The sequence below is a fragment of the Vicia villosa genome, linkage group LG3, assembly GCF_029867415.1.
Source record: "Vicia villosa cultivar HV-30 ecotype Madison, WI linkage group LG3, Vvil1.0, whole genome shotgun sequence".
NCBI classification, from domain to species: domain Eukaryota; kingdom Viridiplantae; phylum Streptophyta; class Magnoliopsida; order Fabales; family Fabaceae; genus Vicia; species Vicia villosa.
In genome coordinates, this window is record NC_081182.1 from 29,146,238 (window position 1) to 29,166,688 (window position 20,451).

General features: G+C 35.5%; 1 protein-coding gene across 1 annotated transcript; it reads left to right on the forward strand.

Annotated features, from left to right (window-relative positions):
* The first annotated feature begins 17,604 nt into the window (after positions 1-17,604).
* LOC131655278 (beta-galactosidase-like) lies at positions 17,605-20,182 on the forward strand. The gene has a single exon (XM_058925171.1). It carries the CDS (start codon positions 17,744-17,746, stop codon positions 20,093-20,095), a length of 2,352 nt encoding a protein of 783 aa, XP_058781154.1. The 5' UTR covers positions 17,605-17,743; the 3' UTR covers positions 20,096-20,182.
* The last annotated feature ends 269 nt before the right edge of the window (positions 20,183-20,451 follow it).

Genomic DNA, 20,451 nt, shown 5'->3' on the forward strand with positions numbered 1-20,451 from the left:
GACATAGGCAATTGGTTTTGCTTTTTGGGAGTGCAAAAAAAAGGATAATTTTACATGGGCATTAGAGGTGCTTCGGTCACTTTTGAAGGAACAAGTCGAGATACCTAAGGAAATTGTTAGGACCACGATATCGCGTTGATGAATGTGGTGGCAAAGGTATTTCCTTCTTCTAACTCACTGTTTTTTCGATATCACATAACATGTAATGTGAGAAGTAAGGTTAAACCCGTGGTAGGCACAAAACAAGTAGAGATCGAAGGTGGAAAATCGGTGAAGCCCAGTGTGATTGTTGAACAAATAATGGATGCGTGGAGTCGTATTGTAAATTGTTCGACAAAAGAATTATATGTCGATTCTGTCATTCAATTTCGGAAAGTGTGTGAAAAGTATCCTGATTTATTGAAATATGTTGAAAGCACCATTCTTGATAAGGTGATGGATAAGGTTGTTTGTGCGTGGACTGGTAATGTCCTACATCTTGGGAATACAACCACCAACAGAGTTGAGTCGACACATACTAGTTTAAAGAATTGGTTGGTTAATAGCAAGGCTGACTTGTGTAAAGATTGGGACTCCGTAAATCTCATGATTAAAAACCAACACAATGAGATACAAACCATGTTTGGTCGGAGCATTACGATATTGGAACATAGATTCAAGGACAACATACTTTATTCTCAATTAATCGGCAATGTGTCTCAGGCCGGGTTGAACTATATTTTTCATGAGGCCAAACAAGCTGAAGTTTTAGGTTCAGATATCGTAAAGTGTGGTTGTACTATTTCTAAAATGTATGGTCTCTTGTGGTCATACACGCGGTTATATGGAGAGGAAGATAAATTTGAAGCGGTTAACGAAGCTCTTGTTGCTTGGTCGGGCGCTTATGCATCGGTGTCAAAATGGACGAGATTACCAGAAATGGGACATCTTATTGCATACACGTATGATAGGGTGTACATTGACTTGATGTGTTATAGTTTTTCGGAAACCTTTTCCCCTCACTGCATCGCTCCACCAACAAATTAAAATGATCGCATCATGTGTATTGGATGGCTTTCAAAATCGAATCATTTTTTGCAAGTTTACTTGAAACCGGGATGCCCCATACCACCTACGTCACCGGAATGGGTGCTTGATCATACCGAAGATGCCAAGACGTGGTCGAATATTTTTGTTGATAGGATGCACGAATTCGAAATATTGAACAACATCGAAAAGGAATCGAATAAGGAAAAGTCTAAATTTGAACCACCAATAGATTTAGCCGGCGATAGTTCTTTTGATGTGTTTTGTAGTTTCAAAGTGTAATATATGCACGCTTTAATATTGTAATATAATCATTTTTTGTCAATTATAAATTCTAACGGAATGTTTAGTACGTGTTTATGTCTTTTTAAATTATGTATTGCATTATAATTCTTCTATGCTAAATAAACTAATAGGAAAAGTTCCATTGATGTATCTATGGAAGGTTTAAAATTTGCAAATTATGGGTTTTTTTTCGTAGGTACACCTACGCAAACAAAATATCTAGGTTTCTTTCGTGGATATACCTATGGAACATTCTATGATAGAAAATGGATGGCCCATATTCACCTAGGTTTTCTATAAACTTGGGGTTTCTAATGTTGTATTTCAAACAAACACAAATATGTCTCAAGATGAGTACAAACTCAACAAGTACAACACCCGGGCAGACGTTCAAACTCAACGAGTACAACTTATTTGATGTTATCATTGACGAAATCCACTACCACCTACCTTACGATGACAAACGAAAGGTTGTGAAGCTCGAGTATCGTTCACCTTCATTTGACAATGGAGGGAACGTCGTTTACAACAACTTTAAGCTCAAGAACTGAGCAGATGTTTTGGCGATGTGGCGAACGTATTTTGGTTTTAAAGAGAAAATCCCGCTCGAGTTCGTAGCTATGATGCAAAGAACAGTCGAGAAAATCTTAGAGATGTGTAAGCGTCCACCATGCTATTGAAATGTAATGTTTAATTTGCTGTTGAAATTATCAACGTAATGCTGATTTTAATCTATGAATGTTGTTTTTATCATTGTAAATGTTGTTTTTCTGGTATTCTATATCTGGTTTATTTCGTAGATATACTTAAGAAAGTTTTCCGTATATGCATCTACGGAAAATTTTCACGCAAATGTAAAAAAAATGTGCTTTCGAAGGTACATTTATGGAAATAGAGGGGCAATTTACACATGGTGCATAAGAACCCCAAAGGGTGTGATAAGTGTTTGTCTAACTTAATTTATGGTTTTTAATTGATTCATGAAGTTTAAAACATATTATAGTCCCTTAAGGAAATTTTATTAGCCTTTTAAATCTTTATCGTTAAGTTTTTTTATGGAAAATGTTAAAATTCTTATATGTGGCATAGTAATATATGACATGGCTTTATATTTTATTTTTATAATAATATATTATAATTTTTTGACACTTTTTTAATTTATTCATCACACATAAAATCATAAGTTAGAAAAACAACTTTGTGATGCTTCATTTGCCAATGTTCATTTCTAAAACATCTAACATTAGAAATCATATGGCAATATTCATCTCCAAAATCTTCATCTTCAAGTTGTGATACTTGGAGAGACGACGAAAACAATAACGAGTGTTCACCTCCATTATTCATCCAGTTTTCTTCAAAGCAACATACGAAGTGTTCATCGCCGTTCTTCAATCAGTTTTCTTATAAGGTACAACTATCTTGTTTCTTCTTAACCTTCTTTCAAAAGCAAATATTTTTCACCTCCATCGTATTCAATCTCCGATATCTTCATTATTTCGTTTGTTTAGGTCACGGCTAATAGGTTTAAGTGTGTGGTCCATCATGGGAGTGTTTTGTCGAGTTTAAGAAATTAGGTTACAAGGGGTTAGAAGGGGTTTTGGCAGTAGATCCTGATTACTGGAGTTATTTTGAGATACTTAGTGGTTTTAAAGAATTAGGATACCCAAAAGTGGAGAGTTTATGGTATTATGATGTAATGGCTGATAATGAGATAGTTTTGTTGGAAGATGATAGAGGAACAGAAAAAATGAAAACCATAACCCACATTAATCAGGTTGTGCATTTATATGTGGTTCATCTTATACTACAACCTAACTATATAAAAGAACCAATACTCTTTTTCGAAGCCAATGTAGGACCCGATGAAAAGGAGTTGAAAGTGGGGTAGGAGAAAATGACAATTTTGATGAATTAAATAGTGAAGATAATGACAATTTGGATTATTTGAATAATGGTGTAAAATTTACTTTTGATGATTTGGGCACTTTTCAAGAATTAAATATTCTTAATGACACGTATCATGAAGGAGGGACCACTGGTTTAGAAGCTTCAGTTGACCATGAATATACATGCGAGGGTACAAACATATATTACGGATTTCAAGGTTATATTCCTTAATTCCAAGTAGTTGGGCAACAAGATTCAAAACAATGTAAGAGAGAATCCTAATTTGAGTTTAACTAATATTATAGAGAAAACAAAAGAAAAGTGGAATTGGGAATCAATATATATATGACACTTACATATAACACAAAGTCACTAGTTATTGACATTGTTGATGCGTCATTTAAGGAGCAGTATACAAGAATCTATGATTATGCTCATTAATTGTTAAGGGCAAACCTTGAATCAACTGTGAAAATTATAAGTCAACCATCTCAAGGTGAAGGGAAAAGTAATGAACATCCTGAGAGGTCTTTGAATATACATTTCTAGAGGATTTATATATGCTTCAAAGCTTGCAAATATAGTTTTTCAAGTGCATACATATTATAGGATTGGGTGGGTGTTTCTTAAAGGACATATACTTGCAGCTATTGGAAGGGACCCAAATGACCAAATGCTGCCAATAACATTTGTTGTTGTTAAGGGTGAAACCAAAGATTCATGGAATTGATTTTTGGAGTTATTGACTTCTGATTTGGGAGGTGTCAGATTATGTAAGACTTATACATCTATAAGTGATCAACAAAAGGTACATGATGCACGTTTTCTTGTAATGAAGATGACATCTGATTTGCACCTGTATGATTGGTCTTTTTTAATGTTAATGTAGGGTTTACTGTCAGCACTTGATGAACTGCTACCAGAGGTTGACCAAAGGTTCTGTGTTAGGTAATGTATTTAATAATTGGTCCTTTTTATATGTAACATTTTGGGTCCCTTTTTTATGTAATTGTTTTGTCATTTGTCTCTTTTTTCATTGTAATGCAAGCATTTATACAACAATTTCATAAAGAAGTTCCCATGTTTGAAATTGAAGGAACTAAGAGTCTGTTTGGTAAGACAAAAAAAAAGAGCTTTTAGCTTTTAGCTTTTAGCTTTTCAGCTCGTATTAATAAAAATGCTCTGTTTGGTAACTCTATTTTAGCTTTTAGCTTGTAGCTTTTTTACTAGCTTTTAGCTTTTTTTTCAAAAGCTATTTGAAGTAGCTTTTGAGCTTGTAACTTTTAGCTTGTGAGTTTTTCTTCCATTAATACCCTTATCATTTTAACTAAAATATATTATTACCCTCATTAATTAAAATGCCATTAATGACATTTTGTATCTATCAGCTAATGAAACAGCTAATTTACCAAACACTCACATTAGCTTATCAACTATCAGCTACCAGCTATCAGCTATCAGCTACCAGCTAAAAGCTACCAGCTACCAGCTAAAAGCTACCAGCTATCAGCTATCAGCTAGTTTTACCAAACAGAGCCTAATATGGAAGGCTGCAAATGTTACTCATGTAAATTCTTGGGGGGGGGAATTATGCTAGAGATAAAGAGTGTTAATGAGGAGGCATTCAAGCACCTCTTGAAGATTCCCCCAAGGTTTTGGTGCAAGTCAATATTTAAAACTACTGTTAGGTGTGACACATTAGTGAACAATATGTCATAGGCCTCCAACTCAGTTTTTGTAGCTGCAAGAGTCAAGCCTATTGTTACTATGTTTGAGGATATTAGATTGTATACCTTATGCAAAGGTGGGAGTCTAACAAGTAGAAGCTTTCCAAATTTGATAGTGGCATTCTTCCAAATATAAAAAATAAAATGGAAAAGGAATCATTGAAAACAAATCATTAGATTATAAGGTAAGAAGTTATGTTATATGCAAAATTGTTGTGTTATGGACTGTTGTGTTTTTTGCATTTGTTATAGGCATGCAGGTGAATTTGACTATGAGGTCAGACACATTTCATTAAACAAGGAAAAGTCTGTTGTCAATTTTCAAAACATGAATGTTCATGTAGAAAGTGGATGCTCACAAGGCTCCCATGTTGTCATGCCATCTCATGTTTTATTTATAGTGGTGTTAAGAATTACAATAGAATAATAAATATAAATAATAAAGAATCTTCGCAAAGGTGAAGTCTAGCATGAACCATCTATTAAATGTTTTATTTCTGTTTTACAGAAAACCATCCTTAGATGAAACAATTCCACCGGATCTTATAATATACTATTTGTATATAATGGAGTACTTTTTTTTATTTATCTTTCCTCCTTCAATATCTCTTTTATTTGTTTCCCAACTTACAGTGATGAAATATCAATTTATCCATTTAATCACTTTTTGTTTTAATTGTTATTATTATCTTTCTTCATAGGGGTGCTATTTTTATTCATTGTCAATCTCCATTGTCGAAACTTCCTGTGCTTGTCTTAATTTATTTTTGTTTTCCCTTCATATGAGTTGACTGCGATATTGTTTTACTTAGATTTCCTATTCATGGTAATAATTTTTTTGGGCTATTTTAGATCTTCAGTATTTTTCTAAATCAAACATTTTAACTTTGCAAGAAACTTGTTTATTATCATAAGTTTTGGCAACCATTAGGATTAGAAATTCTGTATAATGACTTTAGAGCATATAGTTTTTTTTTTCTGGAAGGAGCAAATAATCTTGTACCTAAAATGCTAAGGGGTGATATAGTCATAGTGTATAGATTATATAATAGGACAAATGAGATTGATTAATCTAACGGTTTTCAATTGTATTGTTATTCATTGTGGTCCACCTATTAGGCATATGTTAGAGCCCTCATGTTAGAAGTCACCCAACACAAAATATAAAAAATTATTAAAAAATAACTAACGTGGGGTTGATCCCCACTCTCTCACGTTTGATCTATATATTTTAAAACTTTCTTTAACAAATAGAGAAAAAAAAAGGATGGAAAGCTTATCAATTCAAAGTTTCATGCTAGGACTATTAACTACTGGTGGCATTCGTTATTAAATAAAACAAATACATAGTAAAATAATTAAATGACAGGAAATAAAAATGTCAGCCAATACAACAACAATTGTTAGAACAAGATTTGTTCTGATCAATTATCTTAGTTTTGATGATAACAATAATATGAATTTTGCTTAAGATAATATGATACTCTAATCCAATGCAATTTCCTTTTCAGGAAATATATAAAGAGTATGCATAATTCAGCGCTCAGAAGCTTTGTCTCAAAGGGTTCAGCATGCAACATCAGAACATGGTCTGGCAAGACATCAGAAGATGGTCGAAGCAGAATCAGAACATGGGTCTATGGAAGCATCAGAAGAACATGAGATCAGAAGCACTGAAGTTCTGATGGTATCACGCTCAGAAGCACTTCAAGGTCAGAAGATCAGAAGATGCTTTGCACCAAGCTGTTTGACTCTGATGATATTCAAACGTAGTATTCACAAACATCAGATCAGAAGGAAGTACAAGTGGCAAGCTACGCTGACTGACAAAAGGAACGTTAAAAGCTATTATAGGCTACGTCAGTAGACACAGCGTGAACAAGGCTCGAGGTAGTTGACAAAAGCGTATAACATTAAATGCGATGCTGTACGGAACACGCAAAGCATTAAATGCACTCAACGGTCATCTTCTCCAACGCCTATAAATATGAAGTTCTGATGAGAAGCAAGGTTAACGATTCTGCACAAAAACAACTCATATTAACTTGCTAAAACTCTGTTCTACTCAAAGCTCAGAATCTTCATCTTCATCAAAGCTCACTACATTGCTGTTGTAATATATTAGTGAGATTAAGCTTAAACGTCAAGAGAAATATCACAGTTTGTGATTATAGCTTTTAAGAAGCAATTGTAATACTCTTAGAATTGATTACATTAAGTTGTAAGGAACTAGAGTGATCGTGTGGATCAGAATACTCTAGGAAGTCTTAGAGGTTATCTAAGCAGGTTGTAACTAGAGTGATCGTGTGGATTAGAATACTCTAAAAAGTCTTAGAGGGTATCTAAGCAGTTGTTCCTGGAGTGATCAGTGTGTGATCAGAAGACTCTGGAAGACTTAGTTGCTGACTAAGTGGAGAACCATTGTAATCCGTGCGATTAGTGGATTAAATCCTCAGTTGAGGTAAATCATCTCTGCGGGGGTGGACTGGAGTAGTTTAGTTAACAACGAACCAGGATAAAAATAACTGTGCAATTTATTTTTATCTGTCAAGTTTTTAAAGCTACACTTATTCAAACCCCCCCTTTCTAAGTGTTTTTCTATCCTTCAATTGGTATCAGAGCGCCGGTTCTAAGGTGCAAGCACTTAACCGTGTTTAGAAAAGATTCAGGAAGAGAAAAACGCTTCAGTAAAAGATGGTTGATGAAAGTGCAAAGTCTACACCTCCATCTACATCTGGCTCTGCTGAGCAACACAACGGTAACAATGGTTATACTAGACCGCCGGTATTTGATGGTGAAAACTTTGAATACTGGAAAGATAAACTGGAAAGTTACTTTCTTGGTCTAGATGGTGATCTATGGGATCTTCTGATGGATGGTTACAAACATCCAGTAAATGTCAGTGGCGTAAAGCTGACAAGGCAAGAAATGAACGATGATCAGAAGAAGCTTTTCAGGAGTCATCATAAATGCAGAACTGTTTTGCTGAATGCTATCTCTCATGCTGAGTATGAGAAGATATCTAACAGGGAAACGGCCTATGACATATATGAGTCCTTGAAAATGACTCATGAAGGAAATGCTCAAGTCAAGGAGACTAAAGCTCTCGCTTTAATCAAGAAGTATGAAGCCTTCAAGATGGAGGATGATGAAGACATTGAAAAGATGTTTTCAAGATTTCAAACTCTTACTGCTGGATTGAGAGTTCTTGACAAGGGATACACCAAGGCTGATCACGTAAAGAAGATCATCAGAAGCTTACCCAAAAGATGGGGTCCTATGGTGACTGCATTCAAGATTGCAAAGAATCTGAATGAAGTTTCTCTGGAAGAGCTTATCAGTGCCTTGAGGAGTCATGAAATAGAGCTGGACGCAAATGAGCCTCAAAAGAAAGGTAAGTCTATTGCATTAAAATCCAATATCAAGAAATGCACTAACGCTTTTCAGGCTAGAGAAGAAGATCCTGAAGAATCAGAATCTGAAGAAGAAGATGAACTGTCCTTGATATCCAGAAGGCTAAATCAACTCTGGAAGAACAAGCAAAGGAAGTTCAGAGGCGTCAGAAGTTCAAAGAAATTTGAACGTGGAGAATCTTCTGATGACAGAAGATTTGACAAGAAGAAGGTCATGTGCTATGAATGGAATGAGCCTGGACACTTCAAGAATGAATGTCCAAAACTTCAGAAGGAAAATCCCAAGAAGAAGTTTCATAAGAAGAAAGGTCTTATGGCAACCTGGGATGAGTCAGAAGATGATTCAGACTCTGAAGATGAGCAGGCTAACTGTGCGCTGATGGCGACAGAAGATGACGGATCAGAATCTATATCAGAATCAGATTCTGAAGAGGTATTTTCTGAACTTACTAGAGATGAGTTAGTTTCCGGTCTAACTGAACTTCTGGAACTCAAGTCTCAGATTAGTCTCAAATACAAAAAGCTGAAAAAGCTATTTGAATTTGAAACAAAGAAGCTTGAGTTGGAGAATTCTGAATTAAAAGAAAAACTTTTAAAACTATCCAATAATGTTGGATCTCCTTCTGATTCAGAAAAATCCACTCCTAGTCTAAACCATATTCTGAAAGAATATGATTTAAGTTTTAGGAAGTTCTTATCTAGAAGTATTGGCAGAAGTCAGCTAGCTTCTATGATATATGCTGTGTCTGGAAACAAAAGAGTCGGCATTGGTTTTGAGGGTGAAACCCCATACAAACTTGAACCTGTTGATGAAATGAAATTCACATACAAGCCATTGTATGATCAGTTCAAGTATGGCCACTCCCATGATATTAGGCACACTTCACATGCTCAAAGTTTTCACATAACACACACCAAAAAGCATGTGACACAACCTAGGAAATATCATGAAACTCACATTAAAAATTATCATGCTGTTCCTCCTATTGTTTATAATGTTAAACCCAAGTTCAATCAGAACTTGAGAAAATCTAACAAGAAAGGACCCAAGAAGATGTGGGTACCTAAGGAAAAGATTATTCCTATTGCAGATATCCTTGGCTGCAAAAAGGACAAAGCACAACATGTCGTGGTACCTGGACTCTGGATGCTCACGACACATGACAGGAAGAAGGTCTATGTTCCAAGACCTGGTGCTTAAGTCTGGAGGAGAAGTCAAGTTTGGAGGAGATCAGAAGGGCAAGATAATTGGCTCTGGAACTATAAAGTCTGGTAACTCTCCCTCCATTTCTAATGTACTTCTTGTAGAAGGATTAACACATAACCTCTTATCTATCAGTCAATTGAGTGACAATGGTTATGATATAATCTTTAATCAAGAGTCTTGCAAGGCTGTAAATCAGAAGGATGGCTCAATCCTATTTACAGGCAAGAGGAAGAACAACATTTATAAGACAGATCTGCAAGATCTTATGAGTCAGAAGGTGACTTGTCTTATGTCTGTTTCTGAAGAGCAGTGGGTCTGGCACAGAAGATTAGGTCATGCTAGTTTGAGAAAGATTTCTCAGATTAACAAACTGGATCTTGTCAGAGGACTCCCTAATCTGAAATTCAAATCAGATGCTCTTTGTGAAGCATGTCAGAAGGGCAAGTTCTCCAAACCTGCATTCAAGTCCAAGAATGTTGTTTCTACCTCAAGGCCATTAGAACTCTTGCACATTGATCTGTTTGGCCCAGTCAAAACAGCATCTGTCAGAGGGAAGAAATAAGGATTAGTCATCGTAGATGATTATAGCCGCTGGACGTGGGTAAAATTCTTGAAACACAAGGATGAGTCTCATTCAGTGTTCTTTGATTTCTGCATTCAGATTCAATCTGAAAAAGAGTGTAAAATCATAAAGGTCAGAAGTGATCATGGTGGTGAATTTGAGAACAGATCCTTTGAAGAATTCTTCAAAGAAAATGGTATTGCCCATGATTTCTCTTGTCCTAGAACTCCACAACAAAATGGAGTTGTAGAACGAAAGAATAGGACTCTGCAAGAAATGGCCAGAACCATGATCAATGAAACCAATATGGCTAAGCATTTCTGGGCAGAAGCAATAAACACTGCATGCTATATTCAGAATAGAATCTCTATCAGACCTATTCTAAATAAGACTCCTTATGAATTGTGGAAGAATAGAAAGCCCAACATTTCATATTTCCATCCTTTTGGATGTATATGCTTTATTCTGAACACTAAAGATCATCTTGGTAAGTTTGATTCCAAAGCACAAAAATGTTTCCTTCTTGGATATTCTGAACGCTCAAAAGGCTACAGAGTATACAATACTGAGACATTGGTTGTGGAAGAATCAATCAATATCAGGTTTGATGATAAGCTTGGTTCTGAAAAACCAAAGCAGTTTGATAATTTTGCAGATTGTGATATTGATATATCAGAAGTTGTTGAGCCAAGAAGCAACGCATCAGAAGCAGAGCTTCTCAGAAGCAAAGAATCTGAAGATCAAGTATCAGCTTCTCTGGAGAATCTAAGCATTTCTGAAGAACCACCTGTCAGAAGATCATCCAGACTCATCTCTGATCATTCAGAAGATGTCATTCTTGGAAAGAAGGATGATCCTATCAGAACAAGAGCATTCCTTAAGAACAATGCAGACTGTCAATTAGGTCTTGTATCTTTGATCGAGCCAACTTCTGTTGATCATGCTCTAGAAGATCCAGACTGGATAATTGCTATGCAAGAAGAACTGAATCAGTTTACAAGGAATGATGTTTGGGATCTTGTTCCTAGACCAGATGGATTCAATATAATCGGTACAAAATGGGTCTTCAGAAACAAGCTCAGTGAGAAAGGTGAAGTGGTAAGGAACAAAGCCAGACTGGTGGCTCAGGGTTATAGTCAGCAAGAAGGAATTGACTACACAGAAACCTTTGCACCAGTGGCCAGGTTAGAATCTATTCGTCTATTAATTTCATTTGCCACTCAACATAACATCACTCTCTATCAGATGGATGTTAAGAGTGCCTTCTTAAATGGTTATATAGATGAAGAAGTTTATGTCCATCAACCTCCTGGTTTTGAAGACTCTATGTCTCCTAATCATGTGTTTAAACTAAAGAAATCGTTGTATGGATTGAAACAAGCTCCCAGAGCTTGGTATGAACGCTTAAGTTCTTTCCTTCTGGATAATGGTTTCACTAGAGGAAAAGTGGACACTACTCTCTTTTGTAAAACCTTTAAAAGGGATATTTTAGTTTGTCAAATATATGTAGATGATATTATTTTTGGAACATCTAATGCTACACTTGGAAAGGAGTTTGCTGAGTCTATGCAGGCTGAGTTTGAAATGAGCATGATGGGAGAACTCAAGTATTTCCTTGGAATACAAATAAATCAAACATCAGAAGGAACGTATGTTCACCAAACCAAGTACGTGAAGGAACTTCTGAAGAAGTTTAATCTTCTAGACTGCAAAGAAGCCAAAACTCCTATGCATCCAACATGCATCCTAGGTAAGGATGAGGTAAGTAAGAAGGTAGATCAGAAGTTATACAGAGGTATGATTGGATCTCTTCTATATTTGACTGCTTCTAGACCTGACATTCTGTTCAGTGTTTGTTTATGTGCTAGATTCCAATCAGATCCTAGAGAATCTCATTTAACTGCTGTTAAGAGAATTCTAAGGTATCTGAAAGGTACTACTAATGTTGGCTTAGTTTACAGAAAATCTAAAGAATACAACTTAGTAGGATTCTGCGATGCTGACTATGCTGGAGACAGAATTGAAAGAAAGAGTACTTCAGGAAGTTGCCAATTTCTTGGAAGTCATTTGATCTCCTGGTACAGCAAGAAGCAAGCTACTATTGCTCTATCAACAACAGAAGCAGAATATGTCGCTGCTGCTGGTTGCAGTACACAGATGCTCTGGATGAAGAGTCAGTTAGAAGATTATCAGATATATGAGAGTAACATTCCTATATTCTGTGATAATACTTCTGCTATATGTTTATCTAAGAATCCTATTCTTCATTCAAAAGCTAAACATATTGAGATCAAACATCATTTCATAAGGGACTATGTTCAGAAGGGTGTTCTATCTTTAAACTTTGTGGATACAGACCATCAATGGGCTGATATCTTTACAAAACCCCTGGCTGAAGATAGGTTTAAGTTCATTCTGAAGAACATCAGTATGGATTTATGCCCAGAATGAGAAGATGAGAAGTTCTTATGTATGAGTATCTTCTGAAATGAAAATGGATTATTTTCTAATCAGAAGTTCTGATTGAAATCTTTTAGAAATTATGATTCGGTTATTACTAACGTTTCATTGTCTAAGTTGATTCAGAACCTCTTTTAAAGCAAAACAGCTGTAACGTTTTATCTCGGGATGGTAAACCTGTCGTTACTGTTCATGGATAAGCGCGCGTGCAGTTGAAGGGACGCCGACCATAGGTAACTGTGCTAGTCACCTCATTTGTCTTTATTATCTCTCCTCATGTCACGTAACATTAAATGCTATCCATCATTTGTTTCACTTTATTTTCTTTTAAATACTCTTCAAACGCTTCTCTTTCCCCCTTATATTTTCTCTTTTACACTCTATCTGTGTTCTCCTTCTCTATCTCTTTGCTTTCCTCATCAAGTTTTTCTCTCTCTTCCGTTTTCTTCTCTTGCTGAAACAAAGTTTTTTCTTTCTTTTAAAAATCCTAGTTCAAACCTAGCGTTCATCTTGATTCCTTTGTCTGGATCTCTTAATCACGCTCTAAGCCTGTTGAAGATCTATGACTCAAAGGCGGCAGATCTCTGCATATCTCGGGATGGCTCTCCTAATACCTCTTAAGTCAGACCTCTTCTTTGATGTTGTTATCAACTTTCACCCAAAGACAGAAGACTTTCTTGAGTTATGGGAAGAGGTTAAGAATGATATTCTTAACTTCTATGTTAAGGGAAAGCCCCGTTTGCAACAGCAGTTCTCTGTCTGTGAACTGTCCCTCTCTTCCTCTTTGGCCTCTTGGATCTCTTCTACAGTGGAGGTTCTAGTCTGAAGACAAGAAGACCACGGGGATTCTTGATGGGTTGACACAGAATGTGTCTTGCTAGGGTTTTGTTTTTAATTTTTGTAGTCATTTCCTCTTGGAATGACTTTTTATGTATTTGCTAGGAATGTTTCTCATCTTGTTAAACATAGGAACCTTTTGTAATATCTTTTGATTATCAATGAAAAGTTTCCTTGTTTTTACATTCCAGTGATTTTATTTGTCGTTTTACTCATCTGAATCTTTTGAAATTTTCTTTTTGATGTTATGACAAAAAGGGGGAGAAGATAAATGATAAATGATTTGATTAATCTATCAGTTGCTGGGTAAAGCTCCCACACATTTACTAACAAGAACTGCAAGTTCTATATGGTTTAAAGTGTTTTGCAGGTATAAAGAAGTGAAGAGAATCTTCAAAGCAAACACAAGAAGCAAAACCATAAGAAGTGTTATTCTGTAAAAAGAATAAGCTCATGGAAACTGAAGCAAGCTGAGTGCTGTCAAGCTTCAGAAATCAGAAGCAAGAAAGAAGAATGAATCAGAAGCACTGATAATAGAATTTGATCCATATTTGTCTATCTGCTCTGACAAAATTCTATTTGCTCTGATACATTATTTTAGCCTATATGGCTCTGATACATATCATGTGTTCTAATATACATTTTATGTTCTGACTCATTCATGCTGACTTTTGTCGTTTAGTTTTTGTTCTGTAACATTTCAGGATGTAGAGATGCTCTGATGATGCTCTGGTACATTCAACAATGTTCTGATACAAATCTAGCATGAAGTGATGTTGGTAGAAATTCAAGCTCTGAAGCTATCCGAGGGAAGCAGAAATCAGAAGCTGTGAACGTTCTAAAGATCCAGAAACTCAAGTTCTGAAGCTATCCTAAATGGAAGCAGAAATCAGAAGCTGTGAATGTTCTGAAGATCAAAGAAATTCAAGTTCTGAAGCTGTCCTAGATGGAAGCAGAAATCAGAAGCTGTGAATGTTCAGAAGATCAAAGAAATTCAAGTTCTGAAGCTGTCCTATATGGAAGCAGGAATCAGAAGCTGTGAGTGTTCTAGGGATCTAAGGAAATTCTAGTTCTGAAGCTGTCCAATGGAAGCAGAAGTCAGAAGCTATGAATTCTCTGAAGACAGAAGCTTATGTGATCGTCTCTACCGAAATAATCAGGGAAGTCTTTTATTAAAGTTCTTCGAGTATTTATTTCAGGGGGAGATTATTTATCTCAGGGGGAGATTGTTAATCTCAGGGGGAGACATATTCATATGCTTATGCTATAGCTGTGTAATTTGTCTTTTGCCGTCTGCTCTTTCTGATCGCAAATTCATATCATTTATATATGTTTTTGTCATCATCAAAAAGGGGGAGATTGTTAGAACAAGATTTGTTCTGATCAATTATCTTAGTTTTGATGATAACAATAATATGAATTTTGCTTAAGATAATATGGTACTCTAATCCAATGCAATTTCCTTTTCAGGAAATATATAAAGAGTATGCATAATTCAGCGCTCAGAAGCTTTGTCTCAAAGGGTTCAGCATGCAACATCAGAACATGGTCTGGCAAGACATCAGAAGATGGTCGAAGCAGAATCAGAACATGGGTCTATGGAAGCATCAGAAGAACATGAGATCAGAAGCACTGAAGTTCTGATGGTATCACGCTCAGAAGCACTTCAAGGTCAGAAGATCAGAAGATGCTTTGCACCAAGCTGTTTGACTCTGATGATATTCAAACGTAGTATTCACAAACATCAGATCAGAAGGAAGTACAAGTGGCAAGCTACGCTGACTGACAAAAGGAACGTTAAAAGCTATTATAGGCTACGTCAGTAGACACAGCGTGAACAAGGCTCGAGGTAGTTGACAAAAGCGTATAACATTAAATGCGATGCTGTACGGAACACGCAAAGCATTAAATGCACTCAACGGTCATCTTCTCCAACGCCTATAAATATGAAGTTCTGATGAGAAGCAAGGTTAACGATTCTGCACAAAAACAACTCATATTAACTTGCTAAAACTCTGTTCTACTCAAAGCTCAGAATCTTCATCTTCATCAAAGCTCACTACATTGCTGTTGTAATATATTAGTGAGATTAAGCTTAAACGTCAAGAGAAATATCACAGTTTGTGATTATAGCTTTTAAGAAGCAATTGTAATACTCTTAGAATTGATTACATTAAGTTGTAAGGAACTAGAGTGATCGTGTGGATCAGAATACTCTAGGAAGTCTTAGAGGTTATCTAAGCAGGTTGTAACTAGAGTGATCGTGTGGATCAGAATACTCTAGAAAGTCTTAGGGGGTATCTAAGCAGTTGTTCCTGGAGTGATCAGTGTGTGATCAGAAGACTCTGGAAGACTTAGTTGCTGACTAAGTGGAGAACCATTGTAATCCGTGCGATTAGTGGATTAAATCCTCAGTTGAGGTAAATCATCTCTGCGGGGGTGGACTGGAGTAGTTTAGTTAACAACGAACCAGGATAAAAATAACTGTGCAATTTATTTTTATCTGTCAAGTTTTTAAAGCTACACTTATTCAAACCCCCCCTTTCTAAGTGTTTTTCTATCCTTCAACAATAACTCTTTCTCTCTCTTATCTAATCACACTCGTGAAAAAAAATTCCGTTCTCTTTGGCTTAAAAAATCACTCATCTTCTTCCTCAAATTTTCAAACATCAAAAACACACCAAACTATAACAACAACCAACTTAATTATGACAATACTAAATAGAGTAATAAAAACAGAACTCAAAATCGGGAGTGTCAAATAATCCGCGAGAGATCAACCGTGTCAAGGGCGGATTCCGACGGAGGGTGGTGCAGATCGAGGGCAGCGTTGCGGCGAGCTTCTGGCACTGTCGAGTTGAAGGCCGCCTGCACTCGTGGTGGCATGGCGGCTTCAATTGAAGCTTTTAGTCGGAAAGTAGCGGTTCGGATGGTGATAAGATTGGATTTGTTTCAGGGATCATAACATATGGGGCAGTGTATTCCAATTTTATTTCGGAATTCTTTTCTCTGAAAAAGTTTTTCCTTCAACTTTTTCTCAGAGTTTCTTCTGGTGTTATCTTTTTTGGTTATGATTTTTCTAGGTTTTTTTGGTCCCCCAACACAAAGAATTAACCTTTTTATAGGATATAGTTTAAAGAGTGTAGTTGTTTTACTATAACTCTCAATGTGATATTTCAGTATTCAAGATATTGAGAAGAATAAAGGTTTATTGAACAATTAAAAATCCAATGATTCATTTTAAAATAGTGAATATAAGATAGTCCTTCCATCTTCTGCAGCTTTAGCTTTAGTTTACGTGAAAAATAAATTTAAAATGCTTGACAATTAATACATTAGATATATCTCTCCTTTAAATGATGATGGATATTCTTACTCCAAGAGTAAGTTATCAAGACTTACTCCTCGTCATGACCATTGATTTTTCTCAATTTAATGGTTAAAATTAATTAGTATTATTTTTCCCTCTCCACATTTAATTACTTATTAATTTTAACCATTAAATTGAAAAGAATCAATGGTCATGATGAGAAGTAAGTGTTGATAACTTACTCTTGGAGTAAGAATATCCCTCCTCTATTTAAATAAAATAAAAAATAGTAAGAAAAATTGTTGAAATTGTCGGGATGACACCACAACGGCATTTAATACCAAATGAACCACAATGAAGCAATGATAATAATGGTCACTTATATCCCTAGAATCAGAAAGATTTAACATTTTATCAAAAGGGTATACTTGGTTTTTCCAAGTACTTTAATTTTTTTAGATATTATATTAGATTATATTAGATATATTAGATATTATATATCTTTTATGAAAATCACAGTTGGAAGTGCTTTGCTAATATGACTTTTTTTAATAGTACAAATATTAGATGACTAGTTAATATATAATGTATATAAGATCTTTTAACCAACTGTACTATTTTACTTTTTACGAAACAAAACTTCAAAAATAGAAAATGACAATTCACAATTTATAACACAAAGACTATTTTAAGGTATGAATGAAATCTAATTATAGACACAAATCCTTATCGTATCAAATTGGATATATTTTATACATGACAAACAAATAAACTAAAAATAGAAAATAAATAATAAATTGTGCCTATAAAACTTATTGTTTCATGATACACAATAATATTACTTTTAGAGAACAAAACAATATGTATAATCCTAGGATTGGGCTCTTTCTTATTGTAAGTTTGGTATTATTGTGTGCTTTCTCTTTTGCAACAACCATAGAATATGATTCAAATGCCATTATCATCAATGGTGAACGGCGAATAATAATATCTGGTGCAATCCACTATCCGCGTAGCACTTCTCAAATGTGGCCAGATCTTATTAAGAAAGCAAAAGATGGTGGTCTTGATGCCATTGAAACATATATATTTTGGGACCTTCACGAACCTGTTCGTCGCCAATATAATTTTTCTAAAAATCTAGATTTCATCAAGTTTCTAAAAAATGTTCACGAAGAAGGTCTTTATGTTGTGCTTCGAATCGGTCCTTATGTTTGTGCTGAATGGAACTATGGAGGTTTCCCAATGTGGTTACACAACTTGCCAGGGATTCAGCTAAGGACTGACAATGCAGTTTTTAAGAAGGAAATGAAAATATTCACAACAAAGATTGTGACCTTGTGCAAAGAAGCTGGATTGTTTGCACCACAAGGAGGACCGATCATTTTGGCTCAAATTGAGAATGAATATGGGGATGTCATAACTAACTACGGAGAAGATGGGAACACATACATTAAATGGTGTGCCCAGATGGCTTTAGCTCAAAATGTCGGTGTCCCATGGATCATGTGCAAGCAAAACAATGCTCCATCACCTATTATCAACACATGCAATGGCTATTATTGTGATGATTTCAAGCCAAACAATCCTAAAAGCCCTAAAATGTTTACAGAGAATTGGGTTGGTTGGTTCCAAAAATGGGGTGAAAGGAAGCCACACAGAACTGCTGAAGATGTAGCATTTTCAGTTGCACGTTTTTTTCAAAAGGGTGGTGTCCTCCAAAACTATTACATGTACCATGGAGGAACAAATTTTGGAAGAACCGCGGGCGGTCCATATATCATCACAGCATATGACTATGATGCACCACTTGATGAATACGGTAACTTAAACCAACCAAAATGGGGACATCTTAAAAATCTCCATGCCGCCATAAAGTTAGGAGAGAAGGTTCTCACTAATGGCACTGTTATAGAGAAGCAATATGGAGATTCAATATATTTGACTACTTATGCAAATAATGCCACTAGACAAAAATTTTGTTTTTTGAGTAATTCACATAATTCTAAGGATGTTGAAGTTGATCTACAACAAGATGGAAAGTATTATGTGCCTGCTTGGTCAGTGTCTATTCTCCAAGATTGCAACAAGGAAGTTTTCAACACTGCAAAGGTTGATGCACAAACAAATGTTTATGTGAAGAAACTATCTACAAAATTAGGAAACTCACTCATTTGGACATGGGCATCCGACCCCATAGAAGACACCTTACAAGCAATAGGGACATTTAGTGCATCTCAACTTTTGGAGCAAAAGAGTGTTACCGTTGATGCTAGTGATTATTTGTGGTACATGACCAAAGTTCCAATCAATGACACATCCATTTGGAATAATGCAACTTTGCAAGTGAACACGGCAGGCCATGTTCTTCACGCCTATGTTAATGGACAATATATTGGCCCACAGTGGGGAACACATGATAACCTTAGTTTTACATATGAAAGATTGGTTTCATTGAAACAAGGTACCAACATTATAAGTTTATTAAGTGGTACAGTTGGTCACGCACATTATGGTGCCTCCTTTGATATGAAACAAACCGGTATTGTTGGGGGTCCTGTGAAACTCATTGCAACCAATTCAGGAAATACTTTGGATATATCAAAATCTAGTTGGTCATACAAGGTTGGATTAAATGGTGAGGCTAAAAGATTTTATGATTCTAAAATTAAAAATGGAGTTCAATGGAACATAAATAATGTTGCTGTAGGAAAACCATTGACTTGGTACAAGACTACTTTTAAGACCCCTGAAGGTAAAGACGCTGTAGTCTTAGATTTCACAGGCCTTACAAAAGGACAAGCATGGGTTAATGGTCAAAGTATTGGAAGGTATTGGCCTACAATGGTGGCTGACAAAAATGGATGTGATAATAAATGTGATTATAGAGGAAATTATGGAGCTGATAAATGTTTGAGTGGGTGTGGAGAACCATCTCAAAGGTTTTACCATGTGCCAAGGTCATTCTTAAATAATGACACAAACACTAACACGTTGATTTTATTTGAGGAAATGGGTGGAAGCCCCTTTAATGTGTCTGTACAAACAGTTGCAATTGATTTTATATGTGCAACAACAGATTATGGAAAAACCTTAGAACTAAAATGCCCTGATGGAAAGACTATATCAGAAATCCAATTTGCGAGCTATGGAGAACCACAAGGAAAGTGTGGATCATTCCAAGTAGGTGAATGGGAATCACGTGACAGTGTTGCAGTGGTTGAAAAATTATGCACTGGTAAACAATTATGTTCAATAAACGTGACAAGTTCCACATTTGGAATAACTAAAGGTGGCACAAATGGTCAACTAGCTGTGCAACTCCTATGTGATGGCTCTGATCCTGATGATAATCGTGTGCAATTTGTTCACGTGTAGTTATATATTTTAATTTTTGGCATAATTATACCAGGGGTCCTTTAAGTAATTTTATTGTAACCAGTCGGTCCCTTAAGTTTTTTTTGTAACAACTTGATCCTTTAAGTTAACAAATGTGTGCACAGTTACCCTTTTTTACCCTTTTTCAATTTTTCATTTAACTAATCAACTAAAACACATAAAGTTGTAACAAAATGCATATATTAACATCCTAAATACATAAAGTAACACCCAAAAAATATAAAGTCAGATCTTAAAGGACCAACCTGTTTTTAGAAAATTACTTAAAGTTATATAAAATGTATTTATAACAAATGCAAAATATGAAATGATTTACTTATTTATAAAATGAATAA

What these genes read in the sequence shown, in the direction of transcription:
- LOC131655278 (XM_058925171.1), top strand. Translation starts at nt 17,744, where the DNA reads ATGTGGCCAGATCTTATTAAGAAAGCAAAAGATGGTGGTCTTGATGCC.